A 24,496-nucleotide genomic window follows, 5' to 3' on the forward strand; every position below is an offset into this window, starting at 1 on the left:
TTGTAGGTAGGGGAAAGTTAAGAGGAAGCTGGATATGAAGGACAAATTGCTTGTGTCCAGTACAACTTTATTTACAGTGTTCTTAAATATATATTCTGTCTTTTTTGAGAAACTAAGCATAAAAGCAGAAATTTGTTTAATGTCCTTTATTGAAAAAATAATATATGCATTTGTTATAATAAAAGTCTCCTTCCCACTTGGAGTCTCAGGCCCCCTCTCTACATCAACCCTTTTAGCAGTTTCTTGTGCATCTCCAGTAAGCCTGTTTGTTCAAGTTTATATTTATAACCTCTCCAACATGAAAGAAAGCATACATTACTCAGTGCTTTTTCACATAACACTAAATATTGGCAATCACCCCATATCAGTATATACTACTACTCAACATGCTTTTTAAGGATGTAGAGCCATTCATTGTAGGATGGTCTGTATTAAACAGTTCTCTATATCAGTTAGGCTGTTTCCAAGATTTTTTCCAGGATTTTGATACTAAAACAATGATGCAATGAACATCACTATATGTTTTTACACACAAGTACAGTATGTGGCCGTATTCCACATAGATCCATGGATATATTCCCAGGGCTAGAATTGTTGGGCCAAAGGATATGAGTATTTTAAAATGGATATAAAGCATTTATTTTTTTTTCATTGTGGTGAAAACATACACACCAAAACATTCACCAACACAACTTCCACATTTACAACTCAATGACATTGATTACATTTTTCATGTTGTGCCGCCATTATCACTATCCTCATCCAAAACATTCCACCACCATAAAGTAATGTAAACCCAGTGCCCTCCAAATAAAAACTCCCCCTTTCCGCTTCCTTCTACCTGTTAACCATTAATAATCTTTGGTTTCTATATATCTGCTTATTTCATATAAGTGAGATCATACAGTATTTGTCCTTTTGTGACTGACTTATTTTGCTCAGTATAATGTTTTCAAGGTTCATGTTGTAACAAGCATCAGAACTTCATTTTTCTTTACAGCTGCATAATATTCCATTGTGTATATATATATACCACATTTTGTTTATCCATTCATCTGTTGATGGATCTTTCATAAAGCATTTATTTTGAAAAGCAACTTGCAGGTTATATCATAAGGTCAGAATACACTCAGCCCAATGTCCCACACTGTCTACCTCTAAGAACTCTGTTCTTAGCCGCAGTTGAGCTGGCCTCCGACTCATCGCAACCCCATGCTCACAGGATTTGACAATTGTGATCCATAGCATTTTCATGGGCTGATTTTCAGAAGTATATCGACAGACCTTTCTTCCTAGTCCATCTTAGTCTGGAAGCTCCATTGAAACCTGTTCAGCATCACAGCAACTCGCAAGCCTCCACTGACAGATGAGTGGTGGCTGTACTTGAGGTACTTTGGCCAGGAATTTAACCCAAGTCTCCTGCATGGAAGGCAAGAATTCTACTACTGAACCACCATTGCCATCTGAGAATTATATAGTGATTATTTTAATGAGATATTGTAATCACTCAGAGTACCTTTTGAATTATCAAGAAAATATCTCATTCTTCAAGGTTTTGTCCTTGGCCTCTGTCTTAGTCATCTAGGGTTAGTATAACAGAAATACCACAAGCGGATGGCTTTAACAAAGAGAAATTTATTCTCTCACAGTCTAGCAGGCTACAAGTCCAAATTCAGGGCATCAGCTCCAGGGAAAGGCTTTCTCTGTCGGCTCTGGAGGAAGGTCCGTGTCATCAATCTTCCCTTGGCCTAGGAGCTTCTCCGTGCAGGAACCTCTGGTCCAAATGACATGCTCTGCTCCCAATACTGCTTTCTTGGTGGTATGAAATCCCCCATGTCTCTCTGCTCACTTCTCTTGTTTATATTTCAAAAGAGACTGGCGTAACACACTATCTAATCTTGTAGATCTTGTCAATATAAGTGCCACTATTTCATCTCATTACATCATAGTGATAGGATTTACAACACATAGGGAAATCACATCAGATGACAAAATGGTAGACAATCATACAATACTGGGAATCATGAGCTAGCCAAGTTGACAGATATTTTTGGGGAGCACAATTCAAGCCATGACAGCCTCCTCCTCTGAAGCACATTATGCTTTGGCTGAAAAATCCATTATCTCCAGTCCTGCTCTTTCTTGGGCCCAGACCTATATTCCTCAGGATCAGGCAAGTTTGAGTTCTCCCTTTTTTTGAGGCTCTATCACCCTACCTCATGACCCAGGTCAAAACCTCTCAATACTGGCATTGGTTCTTTTTCCCTGAGTCCACTGGATTATCCTTCAGCATCAACATTCAATGCTTTTGTTTCTATATACCCTATCCCCTAACCCTGCCCCTTATCAACTGCAGGAAGTGACTTCCTAACTGGCCTCATAGTTACTAGTCTCTCTTTTAGAACTCCCTGGAATAATATCAAAAGGATGCTTCCCAAGACACCTAAATCATGACCCAAATTTAAAAGCTAAAGTATCTCCCTATAAACTCCTTGGCTGGCCTTCAAGGCCTGGTCCCAACCCAACTCTTGAGCTAATCTCCCATCATTCACTTTCATCAACACCATTCTCCAGCCAGAATAGTTTGCACAGTGTCCCCAAAGACTCATTGCCTGTTTTCCTGTCTTTGCATATGCTGTTTCCTCATCTAAAGAAGGCTTGCTCCCACTCTCTACCTTTAGAAACCCTGCATATCATACCAGGTCCAGCTCCAGTGTAGCTCCAGTCTTCCTTTTCCCCTGTCCATCCTAGATGAAAGCAGCTTCTTCCCACTCAAACCCCACTAAATTTACTTCAGTACCATCATCTTTTTTTTAGCACTTACCCTGGTGGCCTAATGGTTAAGCGCCACGGCTGCTAAGCAAAAGGTCGATAGTTTGAATCCACCAAGCGCTCCTTGGAAACTGTGAGGGTCAGTTCTACTCTGTCCCTATAGGGTCGCTGTGTGGGAATCCACTTGATGGCAATGGGTTTGGTTTTTTTTTTGGTTTTGCTGAAGTAGCTCCTATGCTCATGTAAGTGGTTCCTCTAACTACATTTTAAACTATGTTTGGATTGTGACATCCAGAATATTACTTTGCCCTTAACACAAAATCCTCTTATGCAAAGTTGGTGGCTGAGAGTTGAGTACTAAAACTTAATTCAAACACCAAGCCCTGACTTCTCTCTTCCCCTTTCAGGTGACAGGGGGAATAACGCTGGGTTCTAGGATAGGTGATACGCCCACTATTTCTAGTTTTTGCGCCCTAAGATTCAGCCTTTGGGGGTGCAACAAATGGTGGACAGAGACCGGAACCTCTAAAAAGTCTAGAAAAACCCCCGGCTGCTTCCATCTTCTGAGGTTCTCGGCATATTGAAAACTGAAGGCGTGCTAAAAGCGGTTACAAAAATTATGGAGTATTTTAAATGTTTCCATTGTACCATCCTTTTCTCTCAAGCCTGTCCCCTTATGTCAGAAAACATCACAAATTGGAAAGTCTGATATAACCTAGGATTATACATATTATTCTGAACTGCATTTTATATTAGGCAATGAGCCGGCCGCAAGATCTAGGGTTGAGAGCAATGACTCTGCAGGAACCGGGCCAGTTAGAAAGCGCTGTTGCAGTCGACTCAGGCCCGGCCAAGGCGTCCGTGCCGGCTTCCGGCTGCGCACCATCGGGGCCCCACACTCCCTGCCCCACACTCCCTACGTGGGGGGCTGGCTCTTCCTGAAGGCCGACCGGACGATCCGCTCCCTCTGCCGGCTGCTCGGCTGCCCAGACCACAGCGATTAGGATGAAACATCTGGCAGCACGCCCCCGAAGACACCAGGGTAACCAGGCGGGAGAACGCCGGCCCAGCGACCCCGCCCCCAGACTCGAGCGCCTGCAGTTGCTGATAACGTCGGGGCCCGCCCCCTCATCTCCCACCCAACCAGCAGCCACTTCCTGCCTTACTTCCAGCCAATCCCCACACTCCACGAAGAATAGCCCTAGGGGGCGTATGGGAAGATGCATAGAACGATGGCCATACTGACCAACCGAGTTTCGGAGCTTGCATGTGGGGGCGGGATTTGGCTTCGTCTGCAGCCACTCAAGAGTGAGGGGCGGACGCAGGGCCGGGCTTCGTGTGGTGGGGTTCGCTCGCGCGGCGGCAGCAGGGGTGGCCGAGGCCTCTTGGTGCTGCGGCACGTGACGGTCGGGCCGTCTCCGTCGCAGTCTCCACTGCAGCGCTGGGCCAGGTGTGCGGTCAGGAGGAGACTCAGGAGCCGCCGGCCGTCCCCAAGAGGCTCGAGGTGAGAGGGGAGGCCTGTGCACACCTCCAGGCCTGTGGGGGCCCCAGGTGGCCCAAGATCGTGGCACCGCGGCCGAGGGGCCGGGCGTGGTCGGGGCCGAGGGTTCGGGCTGGGTTTCAAGGGCCTGGGTCCCGGCAAACACGTTGGCTGTGAGGAGTGAGGCCCTACCTAGGCCGCTTAGTTTGGGCAGCCAGGCCCAGGCCCCGCCGCGGGGGTCGGGAGGCGTGGCAGGTGCCCTAGAGCTTCTCTTGACCTCTGGGAAAGCTAACTGCTTCCTGTGGCTTTGCTTCTAGGGCTTTCTTAGGCCTGTTCCTGGCTACCTGGAAAGCCGCGAGGTGGACTGGAGTAACCGGGTGAAAGTCTGAAGTGGGATCGGGCCTAGTCGGTATCCCTAGCAATGGGGAAAGGTGATAGCGTATGTAGAGAGGATGTTTAGTATTGGCGTTACCGGTTCAGAATGTTTGAAAATAAGACCCTAAAGCGAAGACCAGAAGCTAGAACCCTGAACAGTATGCAGAAAGTACTAGAACCTGCATTGGTTGAAAAAGTTTACAGCGCCTGTTTGGGGATGGGGAGTAATCCAGTCGGAGATTCACAGGACATTAAAAGCAGGAAGGGACCTGAAAACTTACTGAATGCAGCTCGTTTTGCAGTGGAGGAAACTGAGACTCAGAACACGAAATGACTGGCCCTAGGTCATGCGATTAGTTTAATAATCAGGTTGGGATTAAAGGGCTAGGCAGTTTTGTTGTAGTGGTTAAGCTTAGGGCTCTGCTTCAATTCCCGCCTGGACCATTTGCTAGTTATGTCAACTTGGACAATTTACTTAGCTTTCTTTTTGTCCCAGTTCTCGAAAAATAATTTAGTAATAACTGATGGAGTTTTGGAGGAGTGCTGGTGGTGCAGTGGTTAAGATCTCAGGTTGGCAGTTCAAACCCTCGAGCCGCTCTGGGAGAAAGATGTGGTAGTCTGCTTCTTTGAAGATTTGCAGCCTTGGAAACCTTACGGGGCAGTTTTTAGTCTTGTCCTACAGGGTTGCTCTGAGTCGGAATCGACTGGAAGGCAGGGGGTGGAGTGGGGTGGGGTGGTGTGATGGAGTTTTGAGGATTAAATTAAGATGCGTGTAAAATAGGACAGGAGTCTGAACGTTGTTGGTTCATCACACTGGCATTCTAATCTTTGAGTTGGCTAAGTCCTGTTTCCCAGGATCTGAAATCACCTTTACTGCATGCGGGGAAGAAACTGGACCTTGTGAATTAACTGCTGGGCATGACACAAGTGAGGGCTGGTCGAGGGAAGTTAAACTGAGCTGACTATTAAAAGCTTGGGAGGGCAAAGGTGAACCAGAGTTAAGTTTATTTAGGAGGTGGGAGGTTTTCTTTAATTTTTTAATAAGTAGATTTCTTTTTAAGCAGAATCATTGTACTGATCTTTAAAATAATTCTGCATCTCAGTGTTCCTACAGCCACGTTTGAGGGCCATGAGTAGAATCAACTTCCGTCTTGTACATCTGGTATAATTATATTAAGAGCACAGGTAAAGAACTGTGAGAATTGTCCTTTGCTCAAGATGACAAGCCAGGTAACTGGATTATGAGAAGGCAAGAGTGAGCTCTGTATTGGAGTGAATGTCACATAACAGATTTTCTAAACTGTCTGAAAACGGGAGTCACCGTCCCTCCCCACCTTACTATCATAACTCAACAGTTCAACTATCAGATTATCTTCCAAGGACCACAAGGGGTAAACGTTTTGACCGAAGTCATTGCTGCAGCTTTGGCAGTCAAACTGTTGAACCTTTAAGTTAGAGTTCACCTTGCCCTGCAAGATAGCTTAAGGGAATGAAATGACAGTTGGTAAACATAAATGCATAGGTTCCAGAGACTTGAATTCTGGGCCCAGTTCAGTAACTAGCTTATGTACTACCTTGGTTTACACATCTTTGAAATGGGAATGAGCTGTCTTCTCAGATACCTTACCATTAGGGAACTACTATTGAAAGGGACAAATTAGATGGTGAGCATAAAACTACTTTGAAGAGTTATAGAATTGGACAAACAGAAGAATTGGTGCCCATAGTAACTCCTAGATCATAAAAACACCTAAACATTGTTGTAACTTACGGTTTATTGTAGAACTTTGTCAGAGAAACGCTGGTTGAATACTACTGCAACAGATGTATTTTTAAATTACGATTAGCTCTGAACTGTGAAAATTACTGGGAGAATTTTGTTTTTTAAAGTAGAGAATCTTCAGCAGTATGTTTCAAGTATTCACGTCTTAAAGCTGCATAGTTTATAGGAACCAGGAGAACAAAACAAACCTGTTGCTGTTGAGTTGATTCCAATTCGTAGCGACCCTGTAGGACAGAGTTGAGCTGCCCTATAGGATTTCTAAGGCTGTAATCTTAACGGAAGCAAACTGCCACATCTTTCTCCCATAGAGGCGGCAGGTGGGTTTGTACAGCTGACCTTTTGGTTCATAGCCGAGTGCTTAACCACTGCGCCACCAGGGCTCCTTCCAGAAAAGGAAAGTGTTATGGAAAAAGCAATTCTAATGTTCCTATGAAAAACAAAATCCAAAAATGGAAACAAGGCAGTATAGATGATCTATTTTAATGGAGGAACATTTACATAAAGACCAGTTTGTATTTTATTTCCTTTTATTTTTATTTATTTTTTTAACCAATAGAATCCCAACTTTTATTCGCAGTAATGTTTTAATTAGTAAAGGTTTATATAAGAAATTTAACATTGTATCCAAATACACTATTTTGAATTCTAATTTCAATTGTTCTTTATCTTTATTTTTTTGACTAGATGCACAGGATGGGTAGTAAGATCAGAAGGTGCAAGAAGTAGTAAGATCATTTGTCTGTGACTGGAATCATAATCCTTTTAAGCTTCCTTTCCCATCTAAGGCTTTTAGTGTCTTATTTGTCTTAAAAGTCAGTTTTGAAACCTTTAATACTTAATTACTGGCAATAGTAAAAATCACAGCTGATGTTAAGTGCTTACTGTAAGCTAAGCACTGCCACAAACACTTCACATGAACTTTGTCTACACAGCAGCCTTATGAGGTAGGTACTGTTATCCCCTTTATACAGATGAAGAAACTGAGCCCTTAAGGTTAGTAATTCACCCAGGATCACAAGTTTTTAAGTGGCTGAGTAGGGATTATGACTTCTGAGTTCCTGCTCATAAACACTATTGTATGTTTCTAATTGGGACCTTGGACAAATTACATAATTTTTCTTAGCCTTTGTTTTCTGATGTGTAAAGTGGGGATGATAGTACTGACCTCCTAGGGTGGTTGTGAGGGTTAAATTAGACCACCTAAGGTATCTAAAAACTGCAAGACTTAAAATTTTTAAAGGATATTTTAATAGATAAATGGATAGTTTACATGAAGGGAAGACTGCGTCATCTTTTATCCAACACTACCTATTTTTAAAGTCACTTTATTAAAAAAACAACTAGTAGCATTAGACTGGGTTGTTTCGTCTGTTCCTCTTTCTAACTTCTGTTAGATTAAAGGAGTTAGAGTTGAAAATGTTGCAGGAACAAATTACTCAATTTCCTAACTTCTTTTCAGAGACAGAAATCCCACCAATAAAGTCCAAGACCAGATGGCTTCACCGGTAAATTCTACCAAGTATTTAAAATCCACTGTCGTCGAGTCAATTCTGACTTATAGCGACTTTATACGACAGAGTAGAACTGCCCCATAGAGTTTCGGAGGAGCCCCTGGTGGATTCGAACTGCCGACCTTTAGGTTAGCAGCTGAAGCACTTAACCACTACAACACCAGGGTTTCCACCAAGTATTTAGAGAAGAATTAACACCAATCCTTCACAAACTCTGCAAAAAAATAAAAGAGGAGGGAACGCTTACCAGCTCGTTCAGTTAGGTCAGTACTGTATTATCCTGGTACCAGAACCGAAGACATCACAAGAAAACCACAGACTAGTATTTCTTATGAAATAGGTGCAAAAATCCTCAACATGGTAACTGCCAAACTGAATCCAGGATTATACACCTTGTCCAAGTGGGATTTTTTTTTTCCCTAGATTTCAAGGTTGGTTCAACATAGGAAATTCACTGTAGCATACCACATTAATAAAGGACAAAAACCATGTGATCGTCTCAATAGATAAAGAAAAAACATTTGAGAAAATGAAGCACCCTTTTTTGATAAGAGCTCTCAACAAACTAGGAATAGAGGAGAACTTCCTCAACCTGATTAAGAGACAAATAATCCTTTCTTGGGGAAAAAAAAAACAAAATTAAACTTAACTTTCAGGATATAATATAAAAATTTAATAAACCTGAAAATAGTTTAAGCCTCCATTTGTTTATCTTTATTCTGAACCCTTACTGAGGATAAAGTTTCTCTGCCTTTGAGAAGTGACAAGTGATATTTCTTTAGTTGTATGCCCTTTCCTAAAGTTGATCTGAATAGTTTTGTGGGTTTCTCAAATTTGATATAGTGTCTATCTCGTTTATTTCTTATAAAGACTTATTCGTTGACGTCTCATATATGTTGTTAAATGTGTACAGTAAAATCAGAACAGAATTGTAATTAGCAAAAAGTAAATTTATGAGAGTTCATAAAAGAATTGGTGACTGAGCAGAACAGTAAGAAAAAAATCACAGGTAAACATGGAAGTTTCCATATTCGAATGTTAAAATTGTATATACACTATTGTGTATATATATAAGGAAGAGTTAAAGAAGAAATCATATAATGTAATTGGACAAAAGTGAGTTTTTCTTGATATGTAAATCATGTTAAATAGCCTGACTAAGGCCATACAGAGGAGCAGGAGAAAGTCTGGAACCCAGGTCTGTCTGGCTTGACAGGTCATTCCACTTCATACACTATGCTGGCATGTACGTAAGGAATTAATTTTACTGAGTCATCAGTTTTAAAATCCGAAACGTCCATTTCTAGAATACAAGATAACTCCACTCTTCTAAAACTTAAGAATGGATTAGGTGCTGTTGAAGAAGATCCCTTCAGACCTTGATTTTGAGAACTAGGCCTTTTGCTCTGTCTTTGGGAAATTGGGAAGTAAACTAGAAATCATTTGTGTGTAACATAAATGTGCATGTCTGGCTCCTGTTTGGCTAGGTATACATTTGTCCGTGTTTGTATCTTTGATCTCAGAGGGTAGAGATTTTCTGACCCGGGCGTAGGTAGATAATTTAATTACTAGAAACAAAACCTGTCTTAACTGGGAGGAAAGGAGAAAGACTTTACTTCATCAGCCTCAAATTTCCAGTCCAGCTCACATTTCTGAGTCTTCCTTTGATAGTTTTGTGCTTTAGAGGACCAGGTGAATTTAAAGCTGATTTCCTGACTGCCTTGATCCAGTCTAAAGGAATATCTTCATTGATCCAGTAATGTATTTTTTAACTTTTTATTTTGAAATAGTTATACACTCACAGGAAGTTGCCAGAATAGTACAGGGAAGTCCTTTGTGCCCTTCAGCCAGCTTCCCCGGTGGTGACATCTTACTTTAGTGCACTATCAAATCCATGAAATTAATACAGACCTCATTCAGATTTCACCACTTTTTACACATGTGTGCGTGTGCTTCTGTGTAATTCTGTATAATTTTATCATGCCTGTAATTTGTTTTTTAAATTTTTACTTTTCTTCTTTTCCAATTTCATTGTGGTGAAATACATATAACAAAAGGTTTATCATCTTAACCATTTTCAAGTGTGTAATTCAGTGACCTTAATTATGTTTACCATGTTGCAGTACCATCACCACTGTCCGTTTCCAAGAGTGTTACATCGCCCCCAAAACTCAGTACCCATTCAACAATAACTTTATTCCCTCTTTCTCCCAGCCGGTGGTAGTCGCTAGTTTACTTTGTCTCTTTTTTGTTTTAGATACTTCATATAAGTGGGAGCGTATAATATTGGTCCTTTTGTGACTGACTTATTTCACTCAGCATGTTTTCAAGGTTCAGACTTGTAGCATGTGTCAGAATTTCCTTTCTTTTTATGACTGAATAATATTCCATAGTATGTACATATTGCATTTTATGTATCCATTCATCTGTATGGACACTTGGGTTGTTTTCACCTTTTGTCTATTGTGAATAATGCTTCACTGAACATTGGTGTACGAATATTTGTTTGAGTACCTGCCTTCAAGACCCTTGGATATATTCCTAGGAGTGGAATTCTTGGGTCATATGGTAATTCTATGTTTAACTTTTTGAGGAACTGCCAAACTTTTTGGTAGCAGCTGCACCATCAGTGCACGAGGGTTCCAGTTTTTCCACATCTTGCTAACACTTGTTAGTCTCCATTCTGATAATATCCATCCTAGTAGGTGTGATATCTCGTTGTGGTTTTGATTTGCATTTTCGTAATGACTCACAACCTTTAGCATCTTTTCATGTGCTTATTGGCCATTCATATGTCTTTGGAGAATGTCTGTTCAAGTCCTTTGCCCAGTTTTTAATTGGGTTGTCTTTCTGTTATTAAGTTCTAGGAGTTCTTTATATATTCTGGGAGCGATGGTGCTAATCGAAAGACTGACAGTTTGAATCCATCAGCTGCTTCTTGGAAACTCTATGAAGCAGTTCTACTCTGGCCTGTAGGGTTGCTGTGAGTCGGAATCAATTTGACGGCCAACTGGTTTTGTTTCGTTTTTAATGTATTCTGGAGCCTGGGTGATGTGATTTAAGAACTCAGCTACTAACCAAAATCAGCAGTTCGAATCCACCAGCTTCTTCTTGGAAACCCAAGGGGGCAGTTCTAATAGGGTCGCTATGAGTCAGAATTGACTTGACAGCAGTGGGTTTGGTTTTTGGTTATGTGTTCTTGATATATGGTTTCCAAATATTTTCTCCCATTCTGTAGGTTATTTTTTCACTTTCTTAATAAAGCCCTTTAATGCACAAAAATTTTTCATTTTGATGAAGTCTGTTCTAGTCATCTAGTGCTGCTGTGACAGAAATACCACAAGTGGATGGCTTTAACAAAGATAAATTTATTCTCTTACAGTCTAGGAGGCTAGAAGTCCAAATTCAGGGTGCCAGCTCCAGGGGAAGGCTTGCTTTCTCTGTTGGCTCTGGAGGAAGGTCCTTGTCATCCATCTTCCCCTGGTTGAGGAGCTTCTCAGCACAGGGACCCTGGCTCCAAAGGACGCGCAATTCTCCTGGCTCTTGTTTCTTGGTGGTATGAGATTCCTATGTCTCTGCTTGCTTCTCTTTTATATCTCAAGAAATTGATTTAGGACACAACTTAATCTTGTCGATTGCATCCTGCCTGATTAACATAACTGCCTCTAATCCTACCTCATTAACATCTTAGAGAGAGGATTTACAGCACATAGGAAAATCTCATCAGATGACAAAATGGTGGACAATCACACAGTGCTGGGAAACATGGCCTAGCCAACTTGACACATATTTTGGGGGGACAGTTCAATCCATGATGAAGTCCAATTTATTTATTCTTTTGTTGCTCATGCTTTTAGTGTTATATCTAAGAACCCGTTATCAAAAAATAAGTTCTTAAAGTTTTAAGCCTTTGTTTTCTTCTAAGAGTTTTATAGTTTTAGTTTGTATATTTACTAGGTTATTGATCCATTTGGAGTTAATTTTCATACACGATGTGAAGTATTGGTCTAACTTCATTCATTTGCCTGTGGAGATCGAATTGTCCCAGCACCACTTATTGAGAGACTTCTTTCCCCATTGAATTGTCTTGGCTCCCATGTAAAAAAGACTAGTTGAACATAGATGTATGTGTTTATTTCTGAACTCTCGATTCTGTTTCATTGATCTGTATGTCTATTCTTGTACCATTACTACACTGTTCTGATTACTGTAGTTGTATAGTATGTTTTGCAACTGGGAAGTGTGAGTCCTACTTTGTTTCAATATTGATTCAGCTGTTTGGGGTCCCTTACAATTCCTTATGTATTTGAGGATTGGCTTTTCCATTTCTGCAAAAAAAAGGCCAATGGAATTTTGATAGCAATTGCATTGAATCTGTAGATCACTTGGTTAGTTGTTGTTAGGTGCCTTCAAGTTGGTTCCGACTCATAGCAACCCTGCGTACAGCAGAATGGAACAGTTGCCCGGTCCTGTGCCATCCTCACGATTTTTATGCTTGAGCCCATTGTTGGAGCCACTGTGTCTCTCTTTTATTGACCCTTTACTTTACCAAGCATGATGTCCTTCTCCAGGGACTGGTCCCTCCTGATAACATGTCCACAGTATGTGATATGAAGTCTCGCCATCCTTCTAAGGAGCTTTCTGGCTGTACTTCTTCTAAGACAGATTCGTTTGTCGTTCTGGCAGTCCATGGTATAGTCGATATTCTTTGCCAACATTATAGTTCAAAGGAGTCAATTCTTCGGTCTTCCTTATTTATTGTCCAGCTTTCGCATGCATGTGAGGTGATTGAAAATACCATGGCTTGGAACCAGTGTCACAAAACAATTTATTAATTGTTTAATGAGAAACTAGTTTGCTCCGTATACCTTTATCTAAAGTAGAGTAAAAATAAATTAATAAAAAAAGAAAATGCCATGGCTTGGACCAGTCGCATCTTAGTCCTCAAAGTGATGTTTACTTTTTAACACTTTAAAGTGGTCTTTAGCAGGAGATTTGCCCAGTGCAACACGGCATTTGATTTCTTGACTGCTGCTTCCATGGGTGTTGATCATGGATCCAAGTAAAATGAAATCCTTGACAACTTCAATCTTTTTTCCATTTATCATAATCTTGCTTACTGGTCCAGTTGTGAGAATTTTTGTTTTCTTTACGTTGAGGTGCAATCCATACCGAAGGCTGTATTGTCTTTGATCTCCATCAGTAAGTGCTTCAGGTCCTCTTTAAGCAAGCAAGATTGTGTCATCTGCATATCACAAGTTGTTAATGATTCTTCCTCTAATCCTGATACCACATTCTTCTTTGTATAGTCCAGCTTCTTGGATTATTTGCTTAGCATACAGATTAAATAAGTATGGTGAAAGGATATAACCCTGACGTATACCTTTCCTGACTTTAAACCACGCAGTATCCCCTTGTTTCTGTCAAACGACTGCCTCTTAGTCTATGTACAGGTTCCTCATGAGGACAATTAAGTGTTCTGGAATTCCTTTTCTTCGCAATGTTATCCATAATTTGTTATGATTCACACAGTCAAATGGTTTTGCGTAGTCAATAAAACACAAGTAAACATCATGTAGTAGTGACATCTTAATAATATTGAGTCTTCCAATTCATGAACACAAATGTCTTTCCATTTGCTTACGTTTGTAATTTCTTTCAGCAATGTTTTACAGTTTTTAGTGTGCAGGTCTTTTGCCTCGCTGGCTAAATTTATTCCTAGGTATTTTATTCTTTTAGATGCTGTTGTAAATGGGATTGTTTTCTTGATTCCTTTTCAGATTATTCATTGCTGGAGTACAGAAACACATTGTTTTTTATAGGGAGAAAGTACTGACATGTGCCTTAGGTAGTACTAACAAAGGTGCTCATTATTGCAGGTTAGTAGGTTATACTATTATTGGAGTTTACTTTGGTATTTACTCCCCCCATCCCCCACCCCTGGAAGGAAAAAAAAAAAAACTCAAGGCTTGATTTGTAGAACTAATGTTGTTAGTTGCCATTGAGTGGGCTGTGACTCATGGCAACCTCACCGATAATGGAATGAGATGTTGCCTGGCCCTGCACCATTTTCATGATTGTTGATATACTCCAGTTCATTGTTGCAGCCACTTGTCAATCCATCTCATTGGTTTCCCTCACCTTTGCTGGCCCTCCATTTTACCAAAGATGATATCCTTCTCCAGCGATGGGTTCCTCCTGATGATACTTCCAAAGTAAGGAAGTAGCAGTCTCAGATAATGTTCTGTGATCCATGGTCTAATTTTTGGAAGCAGATCGCCGGGCCTTTCTTCCTAGTCTCTCTTAGTCTGGAAGCTTTGCTGAAACCTGTCCACGTGAGTGACCCTGCTGGTATTTGAAATTCTAGTGGCATAACTTCTAATATAGCAACATGGAAGCCACCACAGTACAACTAACTGACAGATGAGTGGTGGGTAGAATTAATGTTAGTATAGAGAGCTAATGCTATAGTATATTCATAAAGTCTGAAAACATGGGCAGATATACCCAGTATCATCAAGGTCATCTTCATTCTATTAAAAAAAAAAAAAGTCAAGTTTCTCGAATATGTGGACACCCGCATGGAATTGAATACTATTTGCAAACGTTGATTTAGTATCTACCAGGTGCTGGGCTCTCTGCTAGGAACCAGATACATTTTCTCTTTTAACTCCTTTGTAACACTGAATTCCTTCCTTCTAAGCTTGTGGCAAGGTGCCCTGGTGGCACAGTGGTTAAGCGCTCAGCTGCTAACCTAAGGTCAGCAGTTGGAACCCAGCAGCCACTTCGTGGAAGAAAGATGTGGCAGTCTATTTCCATAAAGATTACAGCCTTGAAAACCCTCTGGATGTAGCAGTCTGCTTCCATAAAGATTACAGCCTTGGAAACCCTATGGGACAGTTCTACTCTGTCCTGTATAATCGCTGTGGGTCAGAATTGACTCGATGACAACGGGTTTGGAAGCTTGTGGCTGCCAGAAAACAGTTTGGATTCTTCCACCCAGTTTTATCAAAAGCCAAGTTGAGGGATTTGTTGATGAATATTTGAAGAATGTGCAGTCTGTTCATTTCTCTAGAACCTAAATATTCTAGGTTTTATGCCTAGATCAGGTTCTGGATCATCAGAAATTGGAATTTGGACCATATAGTGTTGACTCTTAATAGTATTGGTTTTATTAACTTTGCTTACATTGAGGGGTATCACATGAGACAAAGCCACACAAAAGTCATTTGCATGTAATTTAGGGGTATTTTTGAAGGCATTTGTAGACCATAGATGTTAAAAGATTTCATGTTTGTAGTTTTGATTTTTAATCACTGGCTGCCCTGAAGGCGTATACCTGTAGCAATTTGTAATTTTGTTGAGACAGGAATTTAAATGGGTACATGGTGAGGCAGTTGTGTAGAACAGAGTAGCCTAGTTACAGCCATGCAGCACTAGCATCCTAGCTCAAAGGGACTTTGCTCTAGAGTCTTGCAGTGATGAAATATACCTGTGGGGGGGGGGTGTGGGGTGTGGGTGTGTGTGTGGGTGTGTGTGTGTGAGAGAGAGAGAGAGAGAGAGAAATGGCTCCTAAAAGAAAACCAGAAAATGAGATGCTCCAAGAAAGTAATGGCTTTCATGTGGAAAATAAAAGTGTGGCAAAAACTGCTATAATAGCACTCAGGAGTTTGAGAAACCTTGCCCTAGCAGCATAGTGAGCATGAGCTGGGAAGTAGAGAATTTTAGGAAATGTGGTAAATATTCCTTTACTACAGGAGAATGTCACTCATTTTAAAGGTAATTTCTTTATTCACTTTTCTTCTTAAGTAGTCTAAATCTAAGGACTACTTGCTCTGTGTATGGGAGGGTGTTTATTGTTTAAAAGCATTGCTTTGTTCTTGAGCTACTTGTAGACAATCTTAGAAACAGTGGGTTAACGGCTGAGAAAAGTAGGCTGTCTGCTTTTAGGATTCTGAAAGTGGGAAGACAGCTGAAGACTTAGAAGGAAAAAAACTTCTGAAATCCTCTTAAATGTTGAATTATGTCAAAGTCATTTTATATCTTTAAGACAAAAACAGTGTAGAATCACCAAGTAGGGTACACTGTATTGGGAGTCAGAAATCTTTTTTTCTGTCCTGATTTTGCCAACAGCTCTGATTTTTGGCAAGTCAATCTCTGGACCTCAGTTTTTTCTAAAAAAGGAGAGTTAGACTAGATTTCTATAGTATATTTCAACTCCAGGATTTTTTAGTGGAGGATGGGGCTTGTCACCTGCTCAGGTCACAAGAGTGTAACATCCTTTTAAAAAAACAAACTTTATTTTTTAGAACAGATGGATTGCAAAGAGAGTATGGAGTTCCCATATACTCCACACTTTGTTTTTCTGCTGCTATTCAACAGCAACAACAAGGTTTGGGGCATATGAGGTCCCCATAGCTAGTTTCCCCTATTATTAATATGGTACATTTATTACAATTAATGAACCAATATTGATACATTATTGTTAACTAAAGTCCATACTCAATTCACATTTCCTTAGTTTTTATCAACTGTACTTTTTCAGTTTAGTTGTCATGGCTTCTTAGGCTCCTCTTGACTGTGACAGTTTTTTAGACTTTCCTTTTTTTTTAAATTATGCTTTAGGTGAAAGTTCATAGTTCAAGTTAATTTCTTATTCAAAAATTTATACACATAACTGTGTTGTGACATAGGTTGCAATCCCCACAATGTGATAGCATGCTCCTCCTTTCCACTTCGGGTTCCCCGTGTCCATTTGTCCACTTCCTGCCCCTTCCTGCCTTCTTGTCTCTGTTTTGGGCAGGAGTTGCTCATTCGGTCTCATGTTTGGTTGAAATAAGAAGCACGTTCCTCACGTGTGTTATTGTTTGTTTTATAGGCCTGTCTAGTCTACGTCTGGAAAGTGGTCTTTGGGAATGGTTTCAATTCTGGAGTGTCTGGGGCCATAGTCTCGGGGGTTCCTCCAATTTCTGTCAGACCAGTAAGTCTGGTCTTTTTTCATGAATTTGTATTATGTTCTACATTTTTCTCCCATTCTGCCAGGACTCTCAGTTGTGATTCCTGTCAGAGCAGTTGGTGGTAGTAGCCGGGCACCATTCAGTTCTTTTGGGTTCAGGCTGATGGAGGCTTTGGTTCATGTGGCCCTTTAGTTGTTTGGACTATAATATTTTCCTTGTGTCTTCGGTTTTCTTCATTCTTCTTTGCTGTGGACAGGATGGAACCAATAGATATATCTTAGATGGGCTGTTCACAAGCTTTTAAGACCCCAGATGCTACTCACCAAAGTGGGATGTAGAACTTTTTTTTTTATGAACTGTGTTATGCCAGTTGACGTAAATGTCCCCTGAGACTATGGACCCAAAGACTTTCTTTGCTTTTGATGACCCTACCTTTCTTTCCCAAACCCTGGTAGTCATTGATCTTTCTACTGTCTCTCTAGTTCATGCTTTTCCAGAATGTCATATTATTGGAATCATGTACTGTGTAGCCTTTCAGATTGACTTCTTTCACTTAGTATGTATTTAAGAGATTCATCCATGTCTTTTAATAGCTTGATGGCTTGTTCTTTTTATTGCTGAATAATATTCCATTGTATGGATGTACCACAGTTTATCCATTCACCTGTTGAAGGGCATTTTGGTTGCTTTCAGTTTTGGGCAGTTATGAATAAAACTGCTGTTAAGTATTCACATGCAGATTTTCATTTGACCATAAGTTTTTAAATCAGTTGGGTAAATACCTAGGAGCACAATTGCTAATGTATGGTAACACCTTATTTAGCTTTGTAGGAAACTGCCAAACTATCTTTCAAAGTGGCTGTACCATTTTGGAATCCCACCAGCACAATGAATGAGAGTTCCTGTTATCTGTTCTCAGCAGCAATTGGCATTGTCAGTTTTTTAGGTGCCATCAAGGCGATTTTTGACTCATAGTGACCCCATGTGACATAGTAGCTCTTGGAATTAGAAAAAATCTACTGGCTGTGGCACTTTCTTGAGGGTATTGGCTAATGATAGTTGTTGAAACAGTATAAGTAAAGTTAGCAGTGAATAAGGCTCTTGAGTGCACAGCTATGAGAACTGACATGTCATGGTTTGGCAATAGGTTCCCCACAGCTTTAATGATCCTGGTTAATGTGAACAGAACAGATGAGTGCTTATATATCTCTCTTACTTGAAAAACCAGGTTCTGCAACTTGGAGTGTAGGGGAAATGGTGGTGGGAGCAAAATGCGTTCCCTGAAGTTTGCTGGAGACTTCCTGTATTGTTCTTGACAGGGCAGACAGCCTTCTGCTACCTGAAAAGCTGCTTTCCTGTCATTGGGGCCATTCTGCCTTGTGCACGTAGATGACTTCTTTCCCCCAGGCTTCTTGACCCACTAACCTGGAGTATCATTTCTGCAGTTGAACCCTCCCAATTCCAGATCACTTTCTGTAGTTCTTTGCTCTTTCCTGACTAATCTTTCTGACCCTAGCCGCACATCCTCAGTATTAAACTACATAGTAACGTTTCATCTGCTGTGTAGTAGAAATATAAGAAGTACTGGTGGTGCAATGGTTAAGCGCTCAACTGCTGACTGAAAGGTTGGCAGTTCGAATCCCCCCAGCAGCTCCATGGGAGAAAGACCTGGTGATCTGCTCCTGTAATGATTATAGCCTAGGAAACCGTATGGGGTGGTTCTGCTCTGTCACATTGGTTCACTATGATTTGGAATCGACTTGATGGCGCACAAAAACAGCAGTTGAAATATGCAATTAGGATATTTTGAATCTCGCTTATTGGTTGTAATAAAAAGTTGGTTATTTTAATTTCACTCAACTTTAGTTCCTAATGTGAAAAATGAGAGTAATACCTCACATGAGGTTTACATGGAACAGTGTATGCAGAAGTGCTTTATTAACTGGAAACCAGAGCACAAATAAAAGATTTATAAACCCCTAATCACTGGTTTCTCAAAGTGTGGTTCCTGAGCTAGTGTCCAGCCAAGACCTCCTGAATCCAAAACTCTGGGAATGGGACCCAACAATCTGTCTTAACAAGCCCTCTGGGTGACTCTGATGTTCGCTCAAGTTTGAGAAGCACATCATTATCCTTAAAAGTGTAAAGAAAATATATCAACAATTTAAAATTATTGACAAAATCGTATCCTACCTTTTTCCCCCCCAATACCTACCCCCTTTTTTTAAAGGTAAGTAACCCACTTGACCATATATCTGACTAGCCTTGTCTTGAGTAAAACAGTGTTCTAACACCAATACCTAGTCTTAATCCAATAGTTTTGTTTTACTTGATTACTAGTATTGCCACTTTTTGTTTAACTTTTAAAAAGTTGTAACCGTTACAACCATGTAATGATTTAGCTATGTTTTAGGCTAATTTGATTTTATAGCCTCTCACTGGGAACCAGGCACCATTTATAGCATTGTTTCTATGAGAAGATACTTCAGAATTGTATAGAGTTGATTTAGAAGTGTTGAATCAACCTGTTTCCTTCTAGAGAATCTCTGTTGTTGTAAATCAAACAAAGCGTGTTGCTATGCCACTGTATATTATTTTGATGGTAGAAAATAGAGGCCTTTTCAGTGAGTAAATGGAAATTTAGATTACAGGATTTCTTAAATGTATAAGACACCATAGCAGAATGTTGATGTTGAGATTTTCTTCTAAAACTAATACCAGTCCTAGAAAAGGTTATGAATGATTTTACTTAGCACTTTATTCTCAGCACTGGCTTTTTGCTGAACATTTAGGCATCCAGTGAAATTTACCTTCTTTGATTTTTGTGGACACAAGTCTCATGATGCCTAATTAAGGGAGATACCACCAAACTCAATACCTGTAAGTGTAGTTCTTTGTGTTTGAGTTACTCACTTTAAAGGATTATGGGGTTTATAAGGAATTTGGCATTAAACTCAGCACTTGAATAAGTTGATTTAAATTTTTTTTCTAGAAACTTAATTGGTCAAAATGGCAGCCATGATTGTGAATTGGGTCCATGAAAGTTTATGAAGGAGCCCCTTCAGTTTTGTTTTGGGTTTTTTTTTCCTTTTTTTTTGAGCGTTGCCTGAAAAAATAAAGTAAGTTCAGTTTTCTGAAGTTTATAAATCAAATGTGGTGGAAAGGGAATAAGATATTGCAACAGAAGACTCAAGTACATGTTTTTGTGCTTGTTTATTGAGAGACTTTGGGTGAAGCAGTTGGGTCCTTGGTTTAAAATTTTTGTTGTTGAATCTTGAAACAGTAATTTAAAAGCATGTCAACAGTTGATGATCTTTGAACAGCAGCAGCATTCATATTAAGTTTTTAAGTGAGAGGAGCTATCTTTTCAGTTATTTCATTATATTGTTTTAATTAAAATACTTTGTAAATTAATATACAGAAGGACTTTTGTTCATTGTAAAACACTTTATAAATGAAAGAAGTTAGTTTGAAACTGTATTTAAATACCCTATGTCTGTGTAGCCAGTATAGTATTCTATATGGGTACTATTATTTATGTTTGAGTTTTATTTTGAAATTTTCTTGAAATTGAATCTTTTAACTAGCCGATTTTAGGAAAGTCCCTTAACCTCTTTGGGCTCACTTTCCTTGTCTATAAAATGAAAAACACACACTAAAGTCCCTTTTTTAGTTCTGTGATTTGAAGGCCTTAATTTTAAATGTAAAAGAGGTTAGTAGTCTTTATAAAACTCAAAATAGAAGGCATTGCATTTACCTTACTGTGCTCTTTATGTGTAGACCATGGAAGGGAAGTGGTTGCTGTGTGTGTTACTGGTATTTGGAACTACTACTGTTCAAGCTCACGATGGACATGATGATGATACAATTGATGTTGAGGATGACCTCGATGATGTCATTGAAGAAGTAGAAGACTCAAAATCAAAGCCCGATACCAGTAGTCCTCCATCTCCAAAGGTTTGAAGTAGTCATTGAGTCTATTCTTTTTTTTACCTCTTGAGATAATCAGAGGAGCCCTGGTTGCACAGTGGTTAAAAATGCTCGGCAGCTAACTGAAAGACTGGTAGCTTGAACCCACCAGCTGCTCCGTGGGAAAAAGATGTGGCAGTCTGCTTCCGTAAAGATTACAGCCACGGAAACCCTATGGGCCAGTTCTACCCTGCCCTGTAGGGTTGCTATGAGTCAAAATCGCCTCAGTGTCAGTGGGTTTTTTGGGTTGGAGATAATTGAAGTATGAGTATAAATTTGGGTCCTTTTCAAGGGGAAAGCAAAGTTTGCTAAAATTACTGATCTCTGGCAGCCGAAAGTAAATTATTTGGATTGAGTTCAAGGTCCAACTGTCAAAGTTTTGTGATAATTGAAAGCAAACCAAGAGAATAAATCCTATTAAGAAAGGAATGTTATTGAAAATTTCAATTCCTAATTCATTTTTATATTTAACACAGGTAACCTACAAAGCTCCAGTTCCAACAGGGGAAGTGTATTTTGCTGATTCCTTTGACAGAGGAACTCTGTCAGGGTAAGTGTTTCTTAAAGGGAAAAAATTCTTAGAGACAAATGGCATATAAATGAGATGGAATAATGGATTCCTCTTTGGGTAGCCTTTTTTTTTTTAATGTGGAAAATATATAGGTAACAACGTTTGTCATTTCTACAGTCTTCACATGTACAGTTCAGTAACATTATGTTCATCGTGTTGTTCAACCATCACCGTTAGCCATTCCCAAATTTTTCTGTCACCCTTAACAGATGCTCAGTGTGCCCTGAGCACTGTCATCCTTTCCTCCTCACTCTCACCCTTTGGATAATTTTTAATATAGTGAAATGTCTTAATTATTTATATTATATCTGTAGTGTCTATGTCCATTTAGGGAAGTATTCTTTTAGAACTTGTGGGTCTTGCTTTCATTCCTTCTTTCTCCCTTCCACTCTATTTTTTTCTTTGAGAACAAAAATTTTTTTCGTGAATCTTAAAAAAAAGTAGAATTATCTGATGGGTTTGGTATTTTTTCTTACAGGTTTGTGATTTGAGTACAATGTACTACCAGTTCCCGCATGACAGATTTAAAAGTTGAAAGTAGAGTGGCTAAGTAGGCTAAGAATAGCAGTGTAGATCCTGCTTTTATTAGCATTTAAGTTCTTTCTCTTCACTGGTCAACTATCACTTATTTGGATCTTAACTTTGGAGTTCATCTCAATTACAGGTGGATTTTATCCAAAGCCAAGAAAGATGACACTGATGATGAAATTGCCAAATATGATGGTGAGAACATTTAATTTAGATATAATAGCAGGTTGAAGTTTGGTGTTTTGTTTTCATTTTATCTCTTAAGACTGGCTTAAAAGGAGATGTGCATTTTAAGATTTTGCCTCAGAAGTTTTGTTATCTTTATATGCTATCTTATATTTTATTGAGTTAGCCCTATTTCATGTTCGTTTAATACCATAAGACTACAAAGTTATTTATCACCTATGGTGCTGTGTGTTGGAAATGGAAGGTCTTTTCTGGACAATGTTAAAATGACTATTCTACAGTTTTGAAAATTTGTCCTAATATTTGTCAGAGGAGCCCTAGTGGTGCAGTGGTTAAGTGTTCCACTGCTAACCAAAAAGTTGGCAGTTTGAAACCACCAGAAAAGAGCTGCCGATCTGCTCCCATAAAGGTTACAGCCTAGGAAATCCTACAGGGCAGCTGTACTTTGTCCTACAGGGTTGCTATGAGTTGGAATTGACCGCGACACACAGCAACAATATTTATCAAATACATCTGTGTTTTAATATAAATAGTCTAACTCTCATAGATAACTGGAACATACTAAAATTTTGTCAATATGATTTAATACAGCTTAGAGTTTTCTTTGTTCCCACTTAAGGGACCTTCAAAGGCATAGTCAATGAGTGGAACGTTTTTATGTTATCTTGTAGGAAAGTGGGAGGTAGATGAGATGAAGGAGACAAAGCTTCCAGGTGATAAAGGACTTGTATTGATGTCTCGGGCCAAGCATCATGCCATCTCTGCTAAACTGAACAAGCCCTTCCTGTTTGATACCAAGCCTCTTATTGTTCAGTAAGTAACATGGCTGTTTGATAGAAACTTTCTGGGAAGAGTGATCTTTCCCAGAAGGGTGATCTCAGGAGACATTATATTGTAAAACTATTTCTCTGTGCAGGAGTATTAAGAGGTTATATAAATTAGTGTAGAGATTTGTATGTGATTTTCAGCATTGATAAATGGGATTCTGTAATTTTTTTTACCTGTTCCCCAAATTATTTTGAAACAAACTGTCTTCTTCCTCTTGATAGCAAATGAACTTCTGGATTTTACAATAAGTATTCATTAGGAATCTGCATTAAGGTTTTATATTTTTGTGGGGTTGGGTAGCCATTCAAAAGCAATATAAGAGGTAACCTTTCTTAAGGAGGTTATAATAAAGCGTGACCAAGATGGGAGAGAAGGGAAATAAATTAAGAGATTTGAGTCTTCAAAATGCCATGCAGTTTTCTCCTTTTCTGTCTGAAATTAGGTATGAGGTTAATTTCCAAAATGGAATAGAATGTGGTGGTGCCTATGTGAAACTGCTTTCTAAAACTCCAGAACTTGACCTGGTAGGTACTTTCTATTTTTTTATTTAGCCACCCACAGTTATCTTTTAAGAAAAGGGAAGAAAATATTATAAGACCCATGAAAATAAAGGCCTCTTCCTGTGCTGTTTAAATATTTTTGGAGCGTTGGGAATACTGACTTTTACTTGAAATTCAATTGGGACATGAATTTCAGATCTGTTACCAACTATTTGTTTTATTGCTAATTTCTGTTCTGTGTAATTTTTAGTTTCAGCAAGCTTATTTCTTTGTTTTATGAAAGTAATAGTAACCATATACATTACTTTTTTTTAAACACCTGATAGTTTCTCATTTTAAAATTATTTGATAATTGCCAGTATCTAAATAAGCCTCATAAAGTAATCATCTTTTCCTGTAACTGCAGCAGTAATTTTTGGGAATTTTATAAGGAAATATCACGAGCTTTGTAAAGGTTGCCTTTGAAACTTTGAGATAATTAAAATAATCCATTTTTGTCTCTGAAGGATCAATTCCACGACAAGACCCCTTATACAATTATGTTTGGTCCAGATAAATGTGGAGAGGACTATAAATTGCACTTCATCTTCCGACACAAAAACCCAAAGACAGGTGTATATGAAGAAAAACATGCTAAGAGGCCAGATGCAGATCTGAAGACCTATTTTACTGATAAGAAAACACATCTTTATACATTAAGTAAGAAAACTATTAGTGTGGGAGTTTCATGGCATTAAGTTAAAGACTGCATATCTGGAGAAGACCCAAGCCTGCATATAAGAACAGAGTCTTTGTTGACTTAATACTTCAGTGGTGAAACGAGCTTAGTTTGTCAGGACTAAAAGAAGCTTCTCTTGGTTAAACTGAGGAGATGGTTATAATAAACTCATTTGCATGATAACTGGTGACTAACTGTTTGTGTAAGACCAGTGATTGCATTAGTTTATGTGCCTTTGGTGTTTTTGATGTTTTTAATATCCATAAATGAAGTCTTTTGGTTTTTAAATTTTTAACTGTTGTTTGTTGTATTTTTTAG

The 24,496-nt window shown here is 39.3% G+C and overlaps 1 protein-coding gene across 2 annotated transcripts in view; it reads left to right on the forward strand.

Moving 5' to 3' along the window:
- The first annotated feature begins 4,104 nt into the window (after window positions 1-4,104).
- The window catches only part of CANX (calnexin), a 30,580-nt gene continuing 10,188 nt past the window's right edge, over window positions 4,105-24,496 (forward strand). Inside the window, exons 1-7 of one of the 2 annotated variants that reach the window (XM_023741448.1) lie at window positions 4,105-4,276; window positions 20,659-20,835; window positions 21,324-21,397; window positions 22,083-22,141; window positions 22,804-22,945; window positions 23,403-23,484; window positions 23,967-24,159. In XM_023741448.1, coding sequence (XP_023597216.1) covers window positions 20,662-20,835; window positions 21,324-21,397; window positions 22,083-22,141; window positions 22,804-22,945; window positions 23,403-23,484; window positions 23,967-24,159 — 724 coding nt within the window. In that variant the 5' untranslated portion in view covers window positions 4,105-4,276; window positions 20,659-20,661. Of the gene's footprint in view, window positions 4,277-19,901; window positions 19,998-20,658; window positions 20,836-21,323; window positions 21,398-22,082; window positions 22,142-22,803; window positions 22,946-23,402; window positions 23,485-23,966; window positions 24,160-24,496 lie in introns of those variants that run through there. The other variant, XM_023741449.1, reaches the window with a different exon arrangement.

This window comes from Trichechus manatus, unplaced genomic scaffold (assembly GCF_000243295.1).
Source record: "Trichechus manatus latirostris isolate Lorelei unplaced genomic scaffold, TriManLat1.0 scaffold00181, whole genome shotgun sequence".
In the NCBI taxonomy this organism is placed as follows: Eukaryota; Metazoa; Chordata; class Mammalia; order Sirenia; family Trichechidae; genus Trichechus; species Trichechus manatus.